Source organism: Colossoma macropomum, unplaced genomic scaffold (assembly GCF_904425465.1).
Source record: "Colossoma macropomum unplaced genomic scaffold, Colossoma_macropomum, whole genome shotgun sequence".
NCBI classification, from domain to species: domain Eukaryota; kingdom Metazoa; phylum Chordata; class Actinopteri; order Characiformes; family Serrasalmidae; genus Colossoma; species Colossoma macropomum.
This window is the reverse complement of record NW_023494800.1, coordinates 2,216,342-2,241,013: the sequence shown is the minus strand read 5'-3', so window position 1 is coordinate 2,241,013 and position 24,672 is coordinate 2,216,342. Positions and strand designations below refer to the sequence as shown.

General features: G+C 37.9%; 1 protein-coding gene across 1 annotated transcript in view; it reads left to right on the top strand.

Moving 5' to 3' along the window:
* Positions 1 to 1,107, top strand: part of pitx1 (paired-like homeodomain 1) — a 16,674-nt gene extending 15,567 nt beyond the window's left edge. Inside the window, exon 4 of the mRNA XM_036589070.1 lies at positions 583 to 1,107. Within this exon, the coding sequence (XP_036444963.1) occupies positions 583 to 1,107 (525 nt within the window). The remainder of the gene's footprint in view (positions 1 to 582) is intronic.
* Positions 1,108 to 24,672: the final 23,565 nt, after the last annotated feature.

The following is a 24,672-nucleotide window of genomic DNA, read 5'->3' as shown; positions in this document are numbered from 1 at the left end:
TACGTGTAATGGTATATAATGCAATATAACCTTGTATAATATGTAATATTTTCTGAGAACATTAAGTGTAATGTTACATAATCTGAGGATATTAAGATTAATGGTATGTAATGTCATATAATCTGAGCATATTTGGTCTAATGATGTGTAATATTATTTAATCTGAGTAAATTAAGTTTAACGTTATATAACGTTACATAATCTGAGAATATCATGTATAATGGTGTATAATGTTATATAATCCAAAGATATTAAGTGTAATGGTATAGAGTGTAATATGATCTGAGAATATTAAATGTAATGCTATATAATATAATGTTATATGTTCTGAAAACATTAAGTGAAATGGGGTATAATGCAATACAATCTTGTATGTAAAGTAATATAATCTGACAACATTGTGTAATGTTATATAATATGAGTATATTAAGTTTAATGGTATATTATGTTATATAATCTGAGGATATTAAGCTCAATGGTCTATAATGTTATATAATCTGAGTATATTAAGTGTAATTGTATGTAATGCTATATAATCTGAGGATATTAAGCGTAATGGTCTATAACCTCATGTGTCCCCAGGTGTGGTTTAAGAACCGGCGGGCGAAGTGGAGGAAGCGTGAGCGTAATCAGCAGATGGATTTGTGTAAGAGCGGCTATCTGCCGCAGTTCAGCGGTCTGGTGCAGCCGTACGAAGACATGTACCCCCCCTACACCTACAACAACTGGACCAATAAGGGCCTGGGGCCCACCCCCCTGTCCACCAAGAGCTTCCCCTTCTTTAACTCCATGAGCCCCCTGACCTCCCAGTCTGTTTTCTCTGCCCCCAGCTCCATATCCTCCATGACCATGGCGTCGGGCATGGCGCACTCCGGGGTGCCCGCCGTGCCCACCGCGGGCATCAACAACATCAGCAACCTGAACGGCATAGGCAGCTCTTCCATCGGCTCCTCCATGAGCTCCGCCCCCTGCCCCTACGGGCCCCCGACCGCCCCTTACTCCGTGTACAGGGACTCCTGCAGCTCCAGTATCGCCCCCCTTAGGCTGAAGCCCAAACAGCACCCGCCCTTCAGCTACAGCCCGGGCTCCTGCCAGTACAACAGCTAATATACATCCTCACTCAGCCTGCCAGGACCACCCAGCCCACCACACTCCACCCCCCACTGGAGCAGCCGCTGATGGATTATGCGGGTTTTCTGTGTTTACTGGACCTTAATATCCGTGTTTTGTTGGGATTTCAGAGTGATGAAGATGTTCCGCTGTAAATAATAACGAACAAACAGGACGGACTGAGCTATCAAAGTCCAAACAGACTGATTTCGACTGGGACTCCATCGTCATTTTAGTGGATTCATAACTTTAAAAACTTTTAAAATTTTACCAGGCCTCGCGCCGCCCAGCTTCACACCCATTTCTATTTTATTTTAATTTTTAAACTTTGTCTTCTCGTTGTTTATTATTTGGTCATTGGTAGATGAACCGCATGCTGAGAGCAAAAAAAAAAAATGTTTTGTACAGAACTGTCAATGTAGATTAAAGCCCAACGAAGCTCCAACTAGCCTCTCCAAACATGAATAAAACTGTCCGCACGTGTTTATGGAAATGTTTGAATAAACAACAAGAAATAAATACAGTTACAGTCATGCGCACGTATAATTTCAGACGGAATGTGATGACGAAAGGGGTTTGAACATGACGGGGCTCAACTTTCAGCCATCAAACTCAGAAATGCTGAATAATTTTGTGGCTGCATTAATAATGAATTAAGATCCTTTCAGAAACAGCTTTAGTTCAGTTTACACACAAAACATGACAGCTAAAATGACAACAGACTGAATCTTCCAGAATCAACAGAATCTCCCCCCCAAAATAAAGGTTCCTTACATGATGCCAGAAAACAAACGTGGTTCTCACACTGATCCCCAGAAGTTCCACATATTTGCTCCAACCTAACTCAGACAATACAGCAAAAACATGGACCATCTTAGAGGAACCCGAGAACCACTGCCATAAAAGAACCAGTCTTGGGTCCCTAAAAACCTTTACAAATGATATGTGAGGGTGAAGAACCCTTTTGAAGTTTAAAGAACCTCCACAAAAGGTAAAGATTCTAGGAAGAACCCTCAAAGTGCTATAGAACCTTTACCTTAAGTGCAGATTCTTTAAACTGATGAACCTTTTAGAGGTTTAAAGAACGTCCGCAAAATGTAAAAGTTCTACTAAAGTCCCTTAAAGTGGTTTGGAATCTTTACGTTATGTGAAGGTTCTTTAAACCTCTAAAAGGTTCTTCACACTCATAGATCTCTTTTTAAACATAGTTCTTTAGGGAACCAAAAGTAGTTTAAAGAACATTTTGTGGCAGCTTCATTTTTAAGGTGCAAAATTTAATATTATGAGAACGTATGAATATATAAATAGAATATTGGAATATTAGAGTAATATAATATCAGAACATTGGAAAAATATAAAATTAGAATGAAGTAGAATCAGAGAGTAAGACACTGTCAAAAAATAAAGGTGCCAGAAATGGTTCTTTGTGTTATTTGGAAGCAATGCCATTAGAGAACCACTTTTGGTTCCCTAAGGAACGTTTCAATAGATGATTCGAGGCATTCTGGTAAACGAGATGAGTGTGAAGAAACTTTTTAAGGTTTAAAGAATCTGGACATAGTCTAAAGGTTCTATACCACTTAGAGGTTTTTCTTAGAACTGTACATCTGGACCAAGAACCATTTGGGAACTCACATTCTTGAAAGGGGTAGAACATGTAGAATTTTTGAATATGAAAGTAACAGAAGGATAGAACAACAAAGTTTCCTAAATGGCTCTTGAAAGTATTCTGAGAAAACCCTTAAAGGATACAGAACCCTTAAATTATGTAGAGGTTCTTTAAACTTTAAAAAGGCTCTTCTCACTCCCACAGTTCATTTACAGCAACAGTTCTTTAGAGAACCATCCACTGAAAAGTTGTTCAGGGAAGCCAAAGTGGTTCTTCAGTGGAATCGCTCGAAATAACCCTTTCGGGCACCTTTTTTCCCGAATAGTGTAGAGTAAAGGAATATACATGAGAATGACAAAATAATAAAATATGAGTATTTTTTAAATATTAGATCACAGTCTTTATTTTGAACCCCAGAACAACAAATCTGTTTGTGTTTGTATTTATAAATTAGATGATTTGTAAGTTCTGTTGCTTTCGCTGATTATTAGCATGATTCTTATTGTGGCTTAAATTAAGACAATTTCCACCAATATTTACAAATTCCCCCATAATTCAGTGTGTGAGGTATAAACAGAGTGATTCAGGGTGGTTTAGTGTTAAATGGTTCAGATCTCTTTACAGTGGTGGTATAGGAACCAGGGGTCGCCATGACTACAACACAAATATAGACATTTTATTTACTATCCAGAACCACCAGTGAACCTACACGAGTCTTCTGAGTTTATATGGAATGTTGATGATGGAAAATAGTGGAAAATCTGAAATAATAAGTTTTCTTTGGGGACTGTTTTGCCTCACAGCGCCCTGCATGTATCCCTCCACCAGTCATCAGGCAGTGAATTCATAACCATTTCATTTAGTAACTTTCTGTGAATAATTCTGACTTTCACATTAAACCACACTGAATGACTTTGTTTTCATCTGAATGATTTAATTATGCAGAAAGTTTGAAAAGTCAGTGGAATTCCTCTTTAAAGTCTGCAGGCCACAGCGCTTTACCTGCTTTACCTGCTTTATCTGCTTATCAGTCATTAGTGCACCTGTTATCAGCATTAATGACCTAATGGAGGGAAGTGAAGCTAATGGAGGCTTTACATTCTTACCTTAATGACACACTCAACACTGAAGATCATTAAACGGGTTTACCACACACTGAAGGATAAACCTGTCTCTGCACTGAGCTCTCACACACTCTGAGGACCTTCATGTCTTGTTATACTAGTATAAAGGGATTCATTCTCTGCTTGGGTTTATATAATAGGTTAGAATTCTTAGGTTATAGATCACTAATGCACAGAGTAATGCAGGAGTTCATATTAAAGGCGTGCAGACCACCAAAAATCAGCAGATCAGCTTGAAATTTTAATGAACCTTCTGTATAGCATTTTTTAAACAATGCAATTAGCTTAATTTAGTAAAAAGGAGAAAGAAAGTAAAAAGAAAACTACGTTTAACTGAAATTGAATTTTTACTCATTCGCTTCCCCAATTTAGTCTAATTCCCACTTCACAGATCACTTTTCAAACACGGTTCTTTAGAGAACCAAAAGTAGCTCAAAAAACCCTTTGTGGTAACCTTTATTTAAAAAAAGTATTAGAATAACATTAGATTAATATAAAATAATAATAAAGTAGAATCTGAGAGTAAAACACACTTAAAAATAAAGGTCCAAAAAGATTTACTGTGTTCTTTGGAAGTGATGCCATTTGAGAACCACTTTTGGTTCCCTATAGAACACTTCAGTGGATGGTTCTTTAAAGAACCATTTTGGTAACTCAGATGAGCGAGAAGAGCCTTTTAGTTAAAGGTTTTTTCTGCCCACTTAAACAAGATGGTTCTTCAAGGATTCTTTAGTAAAGAAAATGGTTCTAAATGGAACCATGAACACTTAAAGAACACTTTGCATAATTAAAGGGTTCTTTGCATCGTGAAATGGTTCTTCAGATTGATGGAGAATGTGTTTTATATGGTTTTACATAGAACATTTTGAAAAGGGTCTATAAAGCACCTAAGGGTTCTTCTATTGTAACAAGCTTGACGTCATAACAATAGAAGAACCCTTTGTGGTGCTATATAGAACCCTTTTCAAAAAGGTTCTATGTAGAACCTTCTACAGCACATTCTCCATCAATCTGAAGAACCATTTCATGATGAAAAGAGCCCTTTAATCATGCAAAGGGGTTCATGGTCCTATATAGAACCATTTTCTACTAAGGAACCCTTGAAGAATCTTTTTTAAGAGAGTAATCATTTCTAACTCCCTCCCACTGGCCTCCTCCACCCCCTTCCATCACGCAGTGCCCCCAGGCTGGAGAGGTGTGGTCATTGCCAGGATTCAGACTCAAGATCTGTTGTTGATCATTTGTTTGGAGCTGATGGACAATCAAATCATGCAAATTCAACAACTTTTTTATTCCTGTGTTAAATGCAGGAATAAATAATGGCAGTCAAGATTTCATTTGGCTAAACTAAGTTGATAAAATAAAATTTAATTGAGCTCAGTGTTCTTGAGCATCCTGACCAATCGCAGCTCCAACATAACTGAAATATTTTGGTCACAATGATGCAGCTCAGTATTCAACACATTAAGGCCCATATCTAAAATTAGGTCCAGATGTTCTCTGAGCTCGCCTGTGCACAAAACTGAAGAGCGCAATCAAACCACAAGAATAAAAAATTGAAATTTTATCACATCATTAAATTCAACCCTTTGGTGACACGGGAGTACTTAATGAAAAAAAGACATCTGAATGCTAAAACCCAAACTTGATTGTGAACAAAAGTGCACTCTTTAAAAACTGCTGTTCAAGTATTCTTTAGTAAAGATTCTATAGAGAACCATGAACAAGCCAAGAACCATTTGCATGCTTAAATGGTTCTCTGAATGGTGAAGCTGTTCTCCAAATAGATGGAGAATGTGTTGTATAAAGTAAAAATGAATTATGTTTACTGTTTTTGGTACATAAAACCACACAAATGTTATAAATGCCTTTGCAGCTCTTTACACACTTCAGAAGTTTCCTTTCATAGACGCACTGCCTCACTTTTAGGTTCAGTGAAAAGCAATTCTTCCAGGCGAGGATCTCTAAATCTCTTGTCTATGTGCCTAAAACACACCATTAGCTCATAGCTGGTAGCTACATACATGCTACATCTGCATCTAAAGACAACTGTATAGTATTGAGAGTCCCAGATGTTTTGAAATTTTAGTTCATAAATTTACAGAATACGCTTTATCATTTAAAGTACTTCAAAGGTAAAAATTTAATGGAAAAGTAAGAAGCTAAAACATGAGAAGTTGTACAAAAATCCAACCATCTACAGGTCCAGGCTGAAGCCCAGCTGCAGTGCGCTGTTGCTATGACTCTGTGACTGCAGCCTTCTTAAATGCAGCTTTTGAATGGTAAGACATTCCACTACTATCAAATCCAGTTGTTTCCAGCTTCTGCAATGCCATGAATTTGTTTATCACTGAAGTATGTCGGGTCTAAAGTATTATTCACAAGCAAAACACAGCGCTGATGCTTCAATGTCAGTAATATCAGTAATGTTAGTGCTGAGGACGCCTTCAGCAGACTACACTGGACAGACGCTCGCAATAAACTATGGATAAATTAACAAGCAGCAGACTAACAAAAGCAGCAGCTTGGTGGAGCTTCAGTTCCCCTCGAGATCCTTCGCATATATGATACACGGGATATGTACACTCACTGCATGTATATTGGATAAATATGATATATACACTCATTCACCATACATGTGATATACATGATATGTACACTCATTGACTGTATAAATGATGTATATGATATATATACTTATTCATTGAATATGAAATGTATATGATATATACAATATATATACTCATTCACCACATAGATTGTGTATATGATATATACACTCATTGATATAGGCACTATATGCACCAATTAGGCATCACATTATGACCACCTCTATGTTTCTACACTCATTGTCCATTTTATCAGCTCCACTTACTATATAGGTGCACTTTGTAGTTCTACAGTTACAGACTGTAGTCCATCTGTGGTGGTGGATCATTCTCAGCACTGCAGTAACACTGACGTGGTGGTGGTGTGTTAGTGTGTGTTGTGCTGGTCTGAGTGGATCAGACACAGCAGTGCTGCTGGAGTTTTTAAACACTGTGTCCACTCACTGTCCACTCTATTAGACGCACCTGCGTTGTTGGCCCACTCTGTAGATGTAAAGCCAGCGATGACAGCTCATCTGCTGCATAGTTTGTGTTGGTCATCATCTAGTCCTTCATCAGTGGTCACAGGACGCTGCCCACAGGACGCTGTTGGATGTTTTTGGTTGGTGGACTATTCTCAGTCCAGCAGTGACACTGAGGAGTTTAAAAACTCCAGCAGCACTGCTGTGTCTGATCCACTCAGACCAGCGCAACACACACTAACACACCACCACCATGTCAGTGTTACTGCAGTGCTGAAAATGATCCACCACCCAAATAGTACCTGCTCTGTGAGGGTCCATGGGGGTCCTGACCACTGAAGAACACGGTAAAAGGGGGCGAACAAAGTATCAGAGAAACAGATGGACTACAGTCTGTAACTGTAGAACTACAAAGTGCACCTATATAGTAAGTGGAGCTGATTAAATGGACAATGAGCGTAGAAACAAGGAGGTGGCCAGAATGTTAGGCCTGATCGGTGTATATACAATATATATACTCATTCACCACATAGATGGTGACACACTCATTCACTGTGTATCTGATATTTATGATATATTCAATATATATATACATACATACATATATATACATATCTATATATATATATATATATATATATATATATATATATATATATCTATATATATATATATATATAATGTGTGTGTGTGTGTTTTCACACAATAAAAAAAATAACGTTATTAAATTATTGAAAGCTGTAAAAACTTTCTGATGAAGGTTATTTTACCCACTCATATATATTTAACAAAATGGAAACTAATCTTTCTTTTGGCTCAAATTTGAGCAAATGAAAAAAAAATGCAATTAACTGCACAAATTAATGTGATTAATTTGACAGTCCTTATAAAAATACATGTTCTCTCACCACCCGGGGAGGTAGGGTTGGAGCTGGGGGGTACTGGGGGGGCTTAGGCAATCTTCTGGTGGGCAAGGATTGTGCAGACCTGGTCCAAAATGAAACAATTACATTTTAAAAATATGAATGTTTTGAGCTTAAAATGGCAGACAGCAAATTAATGCGCAACTAATTTAGTTTTGCGGGTTTTTTCTTTGTTTGTTTATTTTAGAAATACTCTTGTTTTCCTCTCTGTGTCTTTCTGTTCTTTCTCTTTCTGCTCCTCTAGGTCACTGAGGACACATTGCTCCATTATACTGTCAGGTCATAATGTTTCTGTTGGAGAAACACAGAACCATAAACTCACACATCTAGCAGCAGTTCTGGAGGTAAATGCTATAAAAGATTTATGTTGCACTGTAAAGCTAAATGCTAATTCAAAGCACTTTATTTGGCTGAAGATAGTGAAAGCAATCAAGATTAAATGGGTTTAAAGTGGAGGGTGAAAAAAGAGAAACAACCACAGTATCTGAGTAGAAAGACAGAGAAAAAGAAAGATAAATGAGGCTATGAGCCCAGTAGAGTTCCTTTTATCGCACTAAACAGCTGGAAAAGTGCAGAGATCTCCAGTCCAAACAGCCCTTAAGTATGAGAAATTCAGTTTTCAGGAGATTTTTCTGAGCAGACTACAAAATACGAGACTGCAAAAGTGCATTTCCTGAAGGAAATGCAGAGTAACAGCACAGCTTAAGCTCGTTAAGATGTTGTTAGGTAGTGGCTATGGTGGTATCCCAGGTGGTTGCTAGGATGTTGTTATGTGGTTGCTATAGTATGACAGGTGGTTGCTACAGTATCCCAGGTAGTTGCTAGGATGTTGTTATGTGGTTGCTATAGTATTACAGGTGGTTGCTACAGTATCCCAGGTAGTTGTTATGTGGTTGCTAAGGTTGCTATAGTATCCCAGGTGGTTGCTAGGATGTTGCTATGTGGCTGCTTCACTATCCCAGGTGGTTGCTAGGGTGTTGCTATGTAGTTGCTATAGTATCCCAGGTAGTTGCTAGGGTGTTGCTGAGTGGTTGCTATAGTATCCCAGGTGGTTGATATGGTGTTGCTATGTGGTTGCTATAGTATCCCGGGTGCTTGCTATGGTGTTGCTAGGTGGTTGCTACAGTTTCCCAGGTAGTTGCTCAGGTGTTGCTAGGTGGTCGCTGGTGGTTGCTATGATATCCTACACGATCAGATTTATTCTTATGGGACATTTATAATTTAACAATAATTTTACTAAAACTGCATGTCCATTCAAAAAACTGTATACAAGAACACCATTCCCGATCAGATCAAACATTCTGGAGTCGGAATGGTGTTGATATCTTAAAAACTGTAGGACAAGTTACAAAAATTAACCCAAAAGTAATTAGAAATAGTATATATTGTCAGATAACAATATTGTTGTGCACTGCTTTGCACTAATAATATACCTGCATAAAGAAGGACAAAGTCAACAGAAAACAAGTGTCAAACACCTCAGAGTCGCTGCTGGACTGAGAATAGTCCACCAACCAAAAATATCCAGCCAACAGCGTCCTGTGGGCAGCGTCCTGTGACCACTAATGAAGGACTAGAGGATGACCAACACAAACTGTGCAGCAGCAGATGAGCTATCGTCTCTGACTTTACATCTACAAGGTGGACTGACAAGGTAGGAGTGTCTAATAGAGTGGACAGTGAGTGGACACAGTGTTTAAAAACTCCAGCAGCACTGCTGTGTCTGATCCACTCAGACCAGCACAACACACACTAACACACCACCACCACGTCGGTGTTACTGCAGTGCTGAGAATGACTCACCACCCAAATAGTACCTGCTCTGTGAGGGTCCATGGGGGTCCTGACCATTGAAGAGCAGGGTAACAAAGTATCAGAGAAACAGATGGACTACAGTCTGTAACTGTAGAACTACAAAGTGCACCTATATAGTAAGTGGAGCTGATAAAATGGACAATGAGCGTAGAAACAAGGAGGTGGTCAGAATGTTATGCCTGATCGGTGTATATATATATATATATATATATATATATATACTATGTAATATATCCTTTCACTAACAAGGTTGGACACATCCCACACTCTTTAACTAAAATCACCAGCATCCTGAAAACTGGGTATTTATCTGACAAAAAAAAAGGATTAAGCTGTAATCATATTTACTTCCATAACAATAATATTACTTTTAGGGAAACAAATATAATTCACAAAATTACTATAGGGATCATTTTAGATGTTTGATTATGTGAAACTGAAATTATTCTTATTCAGTAACTGTTACAAGGCTGACATCTTTAAACAACAACAACCATATTTATCCATACAAGCTCTGAAGGCTGAATATTTTCAGGCTAAAACAGCTGAAATGCAGTAATGCGACTATCAGTGCTAATTTATCCCGCTGTGCATGGTGGCGCAGTGAGTAGCGCTGTCGACTCGCAGCAAGAAGGGTCTGGGTTTGATTCCTGGCTGGGTGACCAGGGTTCCAGGACAAGTTTGAATGTTCTCCCCGTGTCTGTGTGGGTTTCCTCCGGGTTCTCCGGTTTCCTCCCACAGTCACAGTCATGACATGCAGTCAGGCCAACTGGACACGCTAAATTGCCCCTAGGTGTGAGTGTGATGTATGTCTGTTTGTCCAGTGACCTATGGCGACCTGTCCAGGGTGTTTCCTGCCTTCTGCCCAGTGAGCACTGGGATAGGCTCCAGCAACCCCCAAGACCCAGGAGCATAAGCGGTTTAGAAAATGTGTGTGTGTCTAAATGACATGCACTCTGCCTTCACTCACCTGACTCTGTATTAACTTAACCGACTCTACCTGCACTCACCTGACTCTGTATTAACTTATCCGACTCTACCTGCACTCACCTGACTCTGTATTAATGTATCTGACTCTACCTGCCCTCACTTGCCTCTGTACTGACTTATCCAACTCTACAGGCACTCACCTGACTCTGTCTTGACTCATCCAACTCTATGGGGACTTACCTGACTCTACCTGCACTCATCTGAGTCTGTATTAACTTATCCGACTCTACCTGCGGTCACCTGACTCTGTCTTAACTCATCCAACTCTGCCTGCACTCACTTGACTCTATCTTGACTCATCTGACTCTACAGGCACTCATCTGAATCTACCTGCACTCACTTGACTCTGTCTTGACTCATCTGACTCTTTTGGCACTCACCTGACTTTGCCTGGATTCACCTGTCTTTATGTGCACTCCCATGGTCTGTCTCAACTGACCTGACTCTTTATGTGCTCATCTCACTCTACTTATATTCACCTGAATCTACCTGCACTCACCTGACTCAAACTGTACACACCTGAATCTACCCGAACTCCCTTGTTTTTACCTGGACTCACCTGATGCATGTAACTGACTCTACTTGCACTCAAATGACTCTAATTGGATTCATATGACTCTACCTGAGCTCATTTGTCTCTACATGCACTCTGCTGCTTCTGCATAGATTCACCTGACTCTACCTGCACTCACCTGACTCCAAACCAGCTGTTTCATGTTGTTTTCACTGGCTGGATGATGGTCTTCTGTATGCTTAGCGCTGTCTCTCTCACTCACTCTGAACCCCCATCTCAACATTTTAGCCGAATGCTGTTTGACATTAGGTAGGAAAAAAAATGCTGCATAAACGAAAACAGAGACAAATGGAACTTTAATCAGAACACACAGCGAGTTTTTGGTCAGAAAATGCTTTGAAATACTTCCTCTTCCCCAATTATGTCTGCAGAGTCTTCGGCATGAAAATAACCATATGTTTTCAAACAGAAAGCTCTTAGAGTGGCAGAGAGTGCTTATATTTATGAACGTTTCATTTCAAAAGTGATGCTGTGGCTGTTTTCCTTCCGTCCACTATTTAGATTTTTTGAATGCAAATAATTGATTGTGCACTCATATGAAACACGCACTGCCTCCTTTTAAACGTAGCTGAAAACAACAGAACTGTTTCAGAATCTGATGGCAGAAAATTGATGCAGATTTGAAGCTCCAGAGGAGCTCAGACCATGCTTTATACATTAGCATCAGGGTTAATACTAGCAATGGAGTTAATGCTAATGTCAGAGTTGATGCTAGTGCTAGGGTAATGTTAGCGTAAGCGTTAATGCTAATGTCAGAGTTGATATCAGTGCTAGGGTAATGTTAGCATAAGCGTTAATGCTAATGTCAGAGTTGATATCAGTGCTAGGGTAATGTGAGCATAAGCGCTAATGCTAATGTCAGAGTTGATGTTAGTGCTAGGGTAATGTTAGCATAAGCATTAATGCTAATGTCAGAGTTAATGTCAGTGCTAGGGTAATGTTAGCGTAAGCGTTAATGCTAATGTCAGAGTTGATATCAGTGCTAGGGTAATGTTAGCATAAGCGTTAATGCTAATGTCAGAGTTGATGCTAGTGTTAGGGCAATGTTAGCATAAGCATTAATGCTAATGTCAGAGTTAATGTCAGTGCTAGGGTAATGTTAGCGTAAGCGTTAATGCTAATGTCAGAGTTGATATCAGTGCTAGGGTAATGTGAGCATAAGCGCTAATGCTAATGTCAGAGTTGATGTTAGTGCTAGGGTAATGTTAGCATAAGCATTAATGCTAATGTCAGAGTTAATGTCAGTGCTAGGGTAATGTTAGCATAAGTGTTAATGTTAGCATAAACATTAATGCTAATGTCAGAGTTGATGCTAGTGCTAGGGTAATGTTAGCATAAGCGCTAATGCTAATGTCAGAGTTGACGTCAGTGCTAGGGTAATGTTAGCATAAGCGTTAATGCTAATGTCAGAGTTGACATCAGTGCTAGGGTAATGTTAGCATAAGCGTTAATGTTAGTGATAGGGTAATGTTAGCATCAGCGCTAATGCTAATGTCAGAGTTGATATCAGTGCTAGGGTAATGTTAGCATAAGCGTTAATGCTAATGTCAGAGTTGATGCTAGTGCTAGGGCAATGTTAGCATAAGCATTAATGCTAATGTCAGAGTTAATGTCAGTGCTAGGGTAATGTTAGCGTAAGCGTTAATGCTAATGTCAGAGTTGATATCAGTGCTAGGGTAATGTGAGCATAAGCGTTAATGCTAATGTCAGAGTTGATGCTAGTGCTAGGGCAATGTTAGCATAAGCATTAATGCTAATGTCAGAGTTAATGTCAGTGCTAGGGTAATGTTAGCATAAGCGTTAATGCTAATGTCAGAGTTGATATCAGTGCTAGGGTAATGTGAGCATAAGCGCTAATGTTAATGTCAGAGTTGATGTCAGTGCTAGGGTAATGTTAGCATAAGCATTAATGCTAATGTCAGAGTTAATGTCAGTGCTAGGGTAATGTTAGCATAAGTGTTAATGTTAGCATAAACATTAATGCTAATGTCAGAGTTGATGCTAGTGCTAGGGTAATGTTAGCATAAGCGCTAATGCTAATGTCAGAGTTGACGTCAGTGCTAGGGTAATGTTAGCATAAGCGTTAATGCTAATGTCAGAGTTGACATCAGTGCTAGGGTAATGTTAGCATAAGCGTTAATGCTAATGTCAGAGTTGATGCTAGTGCTAGGGTAATGTTAGCATAAGCATTAATGCTAATGTCAGAGTTAATGTCAGTGATAGGGTAATGTTAGCGTAAGCGTTAATGCTAATGCCAGAGTTGATATCAGTGCTAGGGTAATGTTAGCATAAGCGCTAATGCTAATGTCAGAGTTGATGTCAGTGCTAGGGTAATGTTAGCATAAGCATTAATGCTAATGTCAGAGTTAATGTCAGTGCTAGGGTAATGTTAGCATAAGTGTTAATGTTAGCATAAGCATTAATGCTAATGTCAGAGTTGATGCTAGTGCTAGGGTAATGTTAGCATAAGCGCTAATGCTAATGTCAGAGTTGACGTCAGTGCTAGGGTAATGTTAGCATAAGCGTTAATGCTAATGTCAGAGTTGATGTCAGTACTAGGGTAATGTTAGCATAAGCGTTAATGTTAGTGATAGGGTAATGTTAGCATAAGCGTTAATGCTAATGTCAGAGTTGATGTCAGTGCTAGAGTAATGTTAGCATAAACGTTAATGCTAATGTCAGAGTTGATGTCAGTGCTAGGGTAATGTTAGCATTAGCGTTAATGCTAATGTCAGAGTTGACGTCAGTGCTAGGGTAATGTTAGCATTAGCGTTAATGCTAATGTCAGAGTTGACGTCAGTGCTAGGGTAATGTTAGCATAAACGTTAATGCTAATGTCAGAGTTGATGCTAGTGCTAGGGTAATGTTAGCATTAGCGTTAATGCTAATGTCAGAGTTGACGTCAGTGCTAGGGTAATGTTAGCATAAACGTTAATGCTAATGTCAGAGTTGATGCTAGTGCTAGGGTAATGTTAGCGTGAGTGCTAATGCTAATGTCAGAGTTGATGTCAGTGCTAGGGTAATGTTAGCATAAGCGTTAATGCTAATGTCAGAGTTGATGCTAGTGCTAGGGTAATGTTAGCATAAGCGTTAATGCTAATGTCAGAGTTGATAGTGCTAGGGTAATGTTAGCATCAGCGCTAATGCTAATGTCAGAGTTGATATCAGTGCTAGGGTAATGTTAGCATAAGCGTTAATGCTAATGTCAGAGTTGATGTCAGTGCTAGAGTAATGTTAGCATCAGCGCTAATGCTAATGTCAGAGTTGAGGTCAGTGCTAGGGTAATGTTAGCATTAGTGATAATGTTATCATCAGAGTTAATATTAGCAATAATATTACAGTTATAGGCAATGTAAGCATTAGACTTAATGTTAGCTTTGCGGTTACGGTCAGGGTTAAATTAAATATTATTATTAATTCTGATAATTGTAGCTGTGGTTCCTTCATTCTCAGACATAACACATCCACTCAGGATAGACAGTGAATGACCCTCGCTCTCCCGATCACCTTCTACCACAGTCTATGGAAAGTCTTGCCACTCTGTTTCTGAATGATCCACTGGGTCAATGTTTTCAGCCATGGATTAAATGTTGTATTAAACTGCAAATCAACTGATGTTCCACCACTAAAACTTCTATTTAGTCTGGATTTAGCCTCAATCTGGAACTGGGAAACCGGCCCTCAGAGAGAGAAAGCAAATTAATGAAAAGGACAGGTCAGAGCCATCCACCGTTCTGCAGCGTCAGCTGGGTCCAATTATACAAGGGGCCACATCTGGCTACTACATCTGTCAAACGTCCCAGAAGCCAGAAGCCAGAAGCCCCGCTGCTGGCTGGGAGTGAGAGTTTGTGGCGGATTCTGAATCCGACCCAAGATTAAGCACATTGGAGAGTCAGCTGTGCGCCACACTTACAAAAACCTCCAGGAAAACAGAGATTTACTCGGCTCTCCATGTCGACCAATCTAGTGAATGCTGAAGAAGAACCCCATCAGGATGAAGATCCATCCTTAACAGTGGTAGACGAAGTACACAAACCATGTACTTGAGTTAAAGTAGAGATACCCAAGGTAAAATATTACTCCAGTAAAAGTAGAAGTTCCTCCCTTTAGACCTCCACTTGAGTAAAAGTACAAAAGTATTTGCCTTCAAATGTACTTAAGTATCGAAAGTGAAAGTACTAAAAGATTAATTATGTCTCTGATGTCCTATTATCAGTTTTGTAACAAGACTCTGCTTCATTAACTCATTTTAGGTGAAAATACTCCAGTGTCTCTCTTGGTAAACCAGTCTTTTAACATTTTCTACTCCTTGAGACCACCGGTGGTTCCAAAACGCACTTCGTCATATTCTTCATGACTTTCATATTTCATAAGCTACATTAAAAGGTGGGGGTCGTATGGGAGCTGTAACTGTCTTCTTTCCAGTCAAATAGATGGGTGATGTAATTTTAAACCCTTATAATAAAAGAAGCTGAACTCAGTTTGTTTTTTCTACTGAAAGTCGACCCATTTTTCCACAAATCTGGGCTATAAAGTATAAACAGATGGCGTCTCTTCAGTGATCTGCTCTGTAAAAATAATTTTTTCATAAAATAATACAAAGAGCGTCTAAGATTTTTGTTTTTCAGCAGTAAACTGTAAGCATATAGCCATATGTGTATGATCATAAAACACATTTTCTGTTAATTTGAGGGGAACTTTAAAAAATAAAATAAAATAAAATAAAATAAAAATGTACATTTATTTCATGCAGTTACTGAATAATTCGCCTTACGATTTGGTCATGTAAATTCAGATGGACAGACCAAAATATACCCTGAAGAATAAGAGATAGAATGTCATTAATTAGTGACGCTGATGTCTATTAAAATTATCATAAGTACAAAACACTGAAGGCAAACAGTTTCCATCAGGTAGAACTGAGTGGCTCTGAAATCACTTTTTACAAACAAGCAAAGTTTCAGTTTAAGATTTATTTGAACTTAGTTACAAGTTTAAGTTTAATAAAAAACTTTAAACTCAGATTCACAAATGAGTTTCCTTTACTAAACTGCATCTGTAGGTCTCTGTTCATAAACATAAACTAGCCAAAACTAATTTACTATAAAATGAAATGTGTTTTATAAATTCAGTCACAACTGCATATGTGTACATATTTCTATATTGTGGTCTATTTACACAAAGTTAGGTTAGTTCATCATTTATGTTGAATAGACTCTCCCAAAATTTTACGCTGCTGCACTGATGTTGAACCGTGTGCTGCACTGGGTCGGTATGACCAACAGGTCAAAACAAGCTCAAAACAAAGTGCGCTGTGCCCTGATTGGTGTTTTTGCTGTGCGCTTCTTTCGTTTTGACATGTTATGTTTTTATGCACACATAAACCAAAAGGAACGACAGATTTCTCATAATGTAGTGGAGTAAAAAGTGAGATATTTGACTTTGAAATGTAGTGGAGTGAAAGTAAAAAGTCGCCCAAAATGGAAAAACTTCAGTAAAGTACAGATACACGAAAAAACTACTTAAGTACAGCAACGAACTACATTTACTTCGTTACTGTCCACCACTGATCCTTAAACCATTCAGGTTCTCCTGCATAAAAATCTCTTGGGAATGTAACTGAGTAAAAGTAGAAGTATTCAATTTCAGTGATACTCGAGTAAACCACACAAATACTGGAGTCCGAGGGAACACTGTGCTTTTACATAGGAACGTCTTAAAGAAGGTGCTTATTAATAATTGCACACTGTACATTTCCATACTATCATTGTTACTTGATTATTTTTCCCACTCTCTGGTTCTTCAAGGGTTCTTCAGTGAAGAAAATAGTTCTACATAGAACCATGAACACTCAAAGAACCCTTTGCATGATTAAAGCGCTCTTTGCATTGCAAAAGGGTATGCTGTATAGAATATGCTGTAGATGGTTATATAGACTAAGGTTCGGGATAGCACCAAAAAAAAGTTCTTCTATTGTCTATCATGACAATAGAAGAGCCCTTTTTGGTGCTATACACAACCCTTATCAAAAAGGTTCTATACAGAACCATCTGATCATGCTCTCAAAGAACCATTTAATCATGCAAAGGGTTTTTGAGTGTCCATGGTTCTACATAGAACCATTTTCTTTGCTAAAAACCCTGGAGGAACCATCTTTTTTAAGAGTGTATGACTGAATAAAACACCTTTAATTATACAAAGGGTTCTTTGAGTGTTTGTGGTTCTATATAGAACCATTTTCTATACAAAAGAACCCTTGAAGGACCATCTTTTTTACGTGTGTACTTCACAAGTGTTTTCCATCCCTGGCTATTGTGATAAATGATGTCATGATACTTCTAGAACACCGAAGAACTACATGGACTATGAAAAGCTTAATTACACAGCGTTCTAAGACAGGACGGCACCTAGTCACGTCCAAATCGACCATCTGTATAAGACGCTGCCTGCTGAGGTTCCTCCGTTTGGCTGATGTTGAAGGCAGTGCAGATGTATCCGGAGACGTTATAATAAGAGGAGATGGTCACTGGTTGAAATATGAATTGGGAAAGCTCATAAAGATCAACATGGCGTCTGTTATCCGGAGAAAGTCCCGCTCTTCAAGAAAAAGAGCCAAATAAAAGAGCACAGTAGCCAGAACAACCCCAAAAAATAAAAATAAATAAATCACATTTTTTGGTGTTTCTGTGCCAAACCCTATAAACTATTGATGAGGTTTTTGACAGATATTATCAGTGATTTCAAAGGTGGGTTTAAAACGATAATGTGGCCTCCAGTTAGAAGTGTTTTGGTCCCATTCAGAAACAGGTCTGGGGCCAGATTCATGAAACCTTGCGAAGCTTCTTAAGACAAACACAAAGTTCATAAGAATGTTTTTCCGGGCAATTCGAAAAAGTTCTCAAACATTCTGTCAAGATAATCCTTAAGATTTTCTCAAGAAAACCTTCATTGTTTTCTTTTGTAGCCTACGCTGCATTTTACCCCGCACCCTTTTCAAAAAGGTTCTATATAGAACCATCTGATCATGCACTCAGAGAGCCCTTTAATCATGCAAAGGGTTTTTTTTGAGTGTCCATGGTTCTACACAGAACCATTTTCTTTGCTAAAAACCCCAGAGGAACCATTTTTTTTAAGAGTGTATGAATGAATAGGGGCAAAAATTTGTGCACCCAGATTATTTCACGATTATACAAGATCATTAGCAACACCCTAGTAACCACATAGGGTACCATAGCAACACCCTAGCAACAACCTGGGTTCTCAAGCATTCTGTTAAGATAATCCTTAAGATTTTTTTAAGAATTGTTTTCTTATGTCGACTATGCTGCATTTTACTCCGTATCATAAATGATTAAGATTAAGTGATCCTTATTAGCCACAACAGGGAAATTTAACCTCCACATTTTGACCCACCCATGCAGTGAAACGCCACATACACACTGGTGAACACACACACTAGGGAGCAGTGAGCACACTTGCCCGGAGCAGTGAGCAGCCCTATCCATGGCACCCAGGGAGCAGTGGGGGGTTAGGTGTCTTGCTCAAGGGCACTTCAGTCACATACTGTCGGTTCAGGGGATCGAACCGGCGACCTTCCGGTCACAAGGCTGAATTTGTATTAACTGTCATTTCCGTTATTTGGTTAAATCCACTCAGAGGAGCAAAATGGGGGAAAAAATATCAAACCAAGTGTTTAAAAAAATTAGCAAACAAGATCTAGAGGTGATGGTGGAAGAAACAGCCAACCGGGAAAAAATCCTCCTTGGAAAATACAATAATTGTGGGGCAACAGTGGAAAGCAAGAGACGAGGATGGGCAGGAGTGGATAAACTGATTTAGTTTTTTTACCTAATCAGTTTTTTTAGCCTAAGACGAGTGTAAGTCTGTCATTAGGATACGAAAACACTTAAGAACATAATACTGTCAAGAATAACACTTAGTTATAATTAGAACTATTCTTAGGAAAATAGTTAAGAAAAGAAAATATTATTCTTTAGAAGTTATTTGAAGAATAGTGATTTTGTAACTTTTTTCTGAAGAATTAAATTAAGAAAATACACACATTTAAGAAGATTTTCTTTCTTAAGACACTTTCATGAATCCGGCCCCAGGTCTTTTATGGCTGGAAATAACTGCCTGGAGGCATTACTAAGATGGCCTCCGAGTGAACAGACTTTCCTATAAGGACTTCTGGATAAAAGATGCTAACGCTAACAGCTAGTAGCGAGCTGTCGCATCTCTGCAACGTTGTGATGTAACGCTGCTTTCGAAGAGTGTCTCAAACGCAAGTTGGTTGCAGGTACGTTTATCACAACGCTGCATTCTGAGGCCCTGACTTATGAGACAGCACAGGTAGATATCGAGGCAGCGGCCTTCAGTCTCAGACACAGCGCTAGACAGCCTGCAAACAACAACAGCCAGTCTACAGCAACTGCTTGGTAACAAGTAGCTGAAGTCCTTTATGATATAATCTTATGTAATGTTGTGGCAGCCTGTTATGACATCATCTTTATTTAAAAATGAATTAAATATAAAATATTTTAAGTATTTAAGAAAGAAATATTTAAAAAATATTAAAAAATATTTTATAAGAAAGAAATATTAAAAATATCAAATATTAAAAGACTTATTGATCCAAATATTGAAAATATTTAGAAATATCAAATATTCGATATGAACAAATATTTAATACCACAAAGAAATATTTAAAAATATAAAATATTATTATTAAAAAAATAATATAAGAAAGAAATATTTTATAATTTGAAATATTAAAATATGAAAAATATCATAAATACTTATTAATACAAATATTAAGATATTAAAAATAACAAATATCAAATATTAAAAACTATTTAATATAAGAAAGAAATATTTAAACATATCAGATACTAAAATATATAAAATCTAATATCTTTAATAGGGGTTAAAATGTATGCATATGAGTGTATGTGATTATATGTAGATGGGCATCAACGTCATCTTTATTTAAGAAATTCATACAACTTTATTTATTTACTTACATTATGTTTTAACATGTTTTATTTTTCTTTCTGTTCTTTCTTAAATACTTTATTAAAATCTCAATAATAATAATAAAAAAATAATAATTGTACTAAAAACTGAGCCCCGATCTTTTCTGTCTGAGTATTGGCAGGCTAAAGTCTGCACTTCTGTCTCTGTGCAAAATAATAAAAACATGGTAAATAATATTCTGGGAAACTGTCCACACAAAAATAGCTTTTCATCAAATTCAAACCATATTAAAATATTTCCTCTTTTACTTTCAAACACAAATGTGGTCCAGATTAACAGCTGAGAATCTGCACTTTCCACAGTTTCTCCACTCAAAACTACACTTTTAAAAAAAGATGGTTCTTCAAGCGTTCTTTAATAAAGGCAATGGTTACAAATAGAACCATGAACACTCAAAGAACCCTTTGCAAGATTAAAGGGTTCTTTGCATGGAGAAATGGTTCTCCAGATTGATGGAGAAAATGTCGTATATGGTTCTTTACAGAACTTTGTTAAAAAGAGTTCTACACAGCACCAAAAATGGTTCTTCTATTGTTACATGCTTGACATCATAACCATAGAAGAACACTTTTTGGTGCTATATAGAACCATGTACAACACATTCTTCATTAATCTGAAGAACCATCAAAGAACCAGTTAAGCATACAAATGGTTCTTTGAGTGTTCATGTTTCTGTATGGAACGATTGTCTTTATTAAAGAATCTTGAAGAACCATCTTTTTTAAGTGTGTACACCAAAAAAAATACACCTGCATTCACCTTTATTCAAAACTTCAGAAGGTTTTGACCAAAATCTTCTCAAAACTATCATAAAACAGTGTCTCAGTCATCAGGCAGTGAATTCATAACCATTTCATGTAGTAACTTTCTGTGAGGGAGCTTTTAGAGGTGGACGTCTGGTTCCTATCACCACCACTGTGAACAGTTCACTAAGTTTCTCTAGAACTGAGTGTTTCACACCAAGAATGACTTTGTTTACATCTCAACTACTTAACTACTAAGAGTAAAATCCAATGGAAGCTGCTTTTTCATGAATGTAACAAACAAAACGAGCCATTTTTGGCCACTGCAGTTCACTTTTCCTTTACTCACAAATAAATAAAGTAGTTATTTATGGCACTTTCTGGGGCAGATAATGCATTTGAAAAGAAATGCTAAGTGTGCAGAAGAAAAGAGGTGAAATCCAGGTGTCTACAAGCTTGAAATCAGCCTTTGAGGGCAGCTTTATCAGTAAATTTACTCTTTTTTGGACAGTCGTGCTCCGTTTGAGTTATCAGGACCTGAAGGAAACAGAAAGATCCAAGTGTAAGTGAAAAAACGTCTCCGTCACACGAGGAATAACACTCACATTTGGGTCATGTGGCCGTTCGCTGGAGTGGAAAGCTGCAGACACTTTAATAAAGAGAGGATTAATGGCTGAATTCCTCTCAGTGCAGCAGGGCTAGCACACAGTAACTCAGAAGCTAAAGGCTAAAGGGAGATTTCGGCAGATTTAAGGCTCTGTTTGTCATATCCAGCGCTACTTATTTCACATAGACGAAAGATTTTCACCAGAGAGCGTCAGGATTATTTTCCAATCTTCTCCCTTTTTCCCCGCCGGCCCTCAGAAACTCTGGTGTTGCAACACGAGCTAGCGAGCGAGCAATGCGTAGCCTAGCGTGATTGCTAGCAGTGTAAACCTGACGTGTTCAAAGGACCCGGCGAAGAGCGTCTGCATTAGGGCCTCTCACACACTCTACACACACTCCACGCTCATGTTAAACACTGCGAGAGGCTTTATAAACTGCTCCAGGCCCGTGAAGCGGCGGCTCAGTGGAAGTTATTACCTTGTTATAAACATTAAAGCACTCTGGATGATGGTTCATCTTCTCTGCTTGCAGAGCCACTCGAGACACGAAGCCAAAAGCCTGCAGAAAAGAAAACAGAGCGGATTTCAGAGAGGGGGAAGAGGAACAGCTCAATTATTCTGATCTACAGCCTCTACATGCAGCAAAACACTTCATTCAGCAGAACCTTACAGCATCACAGACTGCCTCGAGTTATTAATGCAGCACTACAGTCACATAAGATCACTTTAAGAATACTATTAATAATGAAAAACATATCCGTCCCTTCATGACGAGGGTAAATACTGGAACATGCTGTTTCCTGGTTTCCACAAGTTCCTGATGCAGGACTTCGTGACCTCTTAAACGCCACAACTAAAAGATTTTTATTCAGTAACTACATGGAAAATAATGCAAACTGGCTGAGATATTCCTATGTTTTAGCAGTGAGGAATGCAAGTCTGGAGCCGCTGGAGTCCAGGTTAAACTTTCTTAAACCCTGTAGTTCCAATACAACACAGCTCAGTAAATCAGGAGAAAAACAAAGTCTCAGAAAAATAAAACTGTAAATTACTCTGTGCTTCTAACCAGCTTTTAATGTTCTCAAGACATCATGGATATCAGAGGAGCAGCAGCAAAACAAATACATACATATACCAGAAAAGTCTCAGTTTCACTCAAAGACAATTCATTACTGTTTTTCTAAACATCATCATCATCACTAACATCAGAAAAGCAAAAAAAAAGGGGTAAGACTGGACCATTAATGTACCATTAAGATCGTTAAAATTAAAACAAACTGGACTATACCAATATTACACTAAAATAAACTGGACTATACCAATATTACACTAAAATAAACTGGACTATACCATTATTACACTAAAATAAACTGGACTACACCATTACTAAAGCATACTAGACTATACCAATATTACACTAAAATAAACTGGACTATACCATTATTACACTAAAATAAACTGGACTATACCATTATTACACTAAAATAAACTTGACTACACCATTACTAAAGCATACTAGACTATACCAATATTACACTAAAATAAACTGGACTATACCATTATTACACTAAAATAAACTGGACTATACCATTATTACACTAAAATAAACTGGACTATACCATTACTAAAGCATACTAGACTATACCAATATTACACTAAAATAAACTGGACTATACCATTATTACACTAAAATAAACTGGACTATACCATTACTAAAGCATACTAGAATTTACCATTATTACACAAAAAATACTAAACTATACCATTATTACATAAAGCATATTAGACTATACCATTATTACACTAAAACATACCAGACTATACTATTATTACACTAAAACTTAATAAACTATACCATTATTACACTAAAACAAACTGGACTATACCAATATTACACTAAAATAAACTGGACTATACCATTACTACACTAAAACACAGTAGACTATACCATTATTACACTAAAACATACTAAACTATACCATTATTACACTAAAACATACTAGACTATACTCAGTCTATACTCAGGCTTTAGCAGAGCTCAGTAACACTGAGATTAATAACTGATCACATTGATTTATCAGTCTACTCAGGCTTTAGCAGAGCTCAGTAATGCTGGGATTAATAACCGATCACATTGATTTATCAGTCTACTCAGGCTTTAGCAGAGCTCAGTAACTCTGAGATTAATAACTGATCACATTGATTTATCAGTCTACTCAGGCTTTAGCAGAGCTCAGTAACACTGAGATTAATAACTGATCACATTGATTTATCAGTCTACTCAGGCTTTAGCAGAGCTCAGTAACGCTGGGATTAATAACTGATCACATTGATTTATCAGTCTACTCAGGCTTTAGCAGAGCTCAGTAACTCTGAGATTAATAACTGATCACATTGATTTATCAGTCTACTCAGGCTTTAGCAGAGCTCAGTAACTCTGAGATTAATAACTGATCACATTGATTTATCAGTCTACTCAGGCTTTAGCAGAGCTCAGTAACACTGAGATTAATAACTGATCACATTGATTTATCAGTCTACTCAGGCTTTAGCAGAGCTCAGTAACGCTGGGATTAATAACTGATCACATTGATTTATCAGTCTACTCAGGCTTTAGCAGAGCTCAGTAACTCTGAGATTAATAACTGATCACATTGATTTATCAGTCTACTCAGGCTTTAGCAGAGCTCAGTAACTCTGAGATTAATAACTGATCACATTGATTTATCAGTCTACTCAGGCTTTAGCAGAGCTCAGTAACGCTGAGATTAATAACTGATCACATTGATTTATCAGTCTACTCAGGCTTTAGCAGAGCTCAGTAATGCTGGGATTAATAACCGATCACATTGATTTATCAGTCTACTCAGGCTTTAGCAGAGCTCAGTAACACTGAGATTAATAACTGATCACATTGATTTATCAGTCTACTCAGGCTTTAGCAGAGCTCAGTAACACTGAGATTAATAACTGATCACATTGATTTATCAGTCTACTCAGGCTTTAGCAGAGCTCAGTAACACTGAGATTAATAACCGATCACACTGATTTATCAGTCTACTCAGGCTTTAGC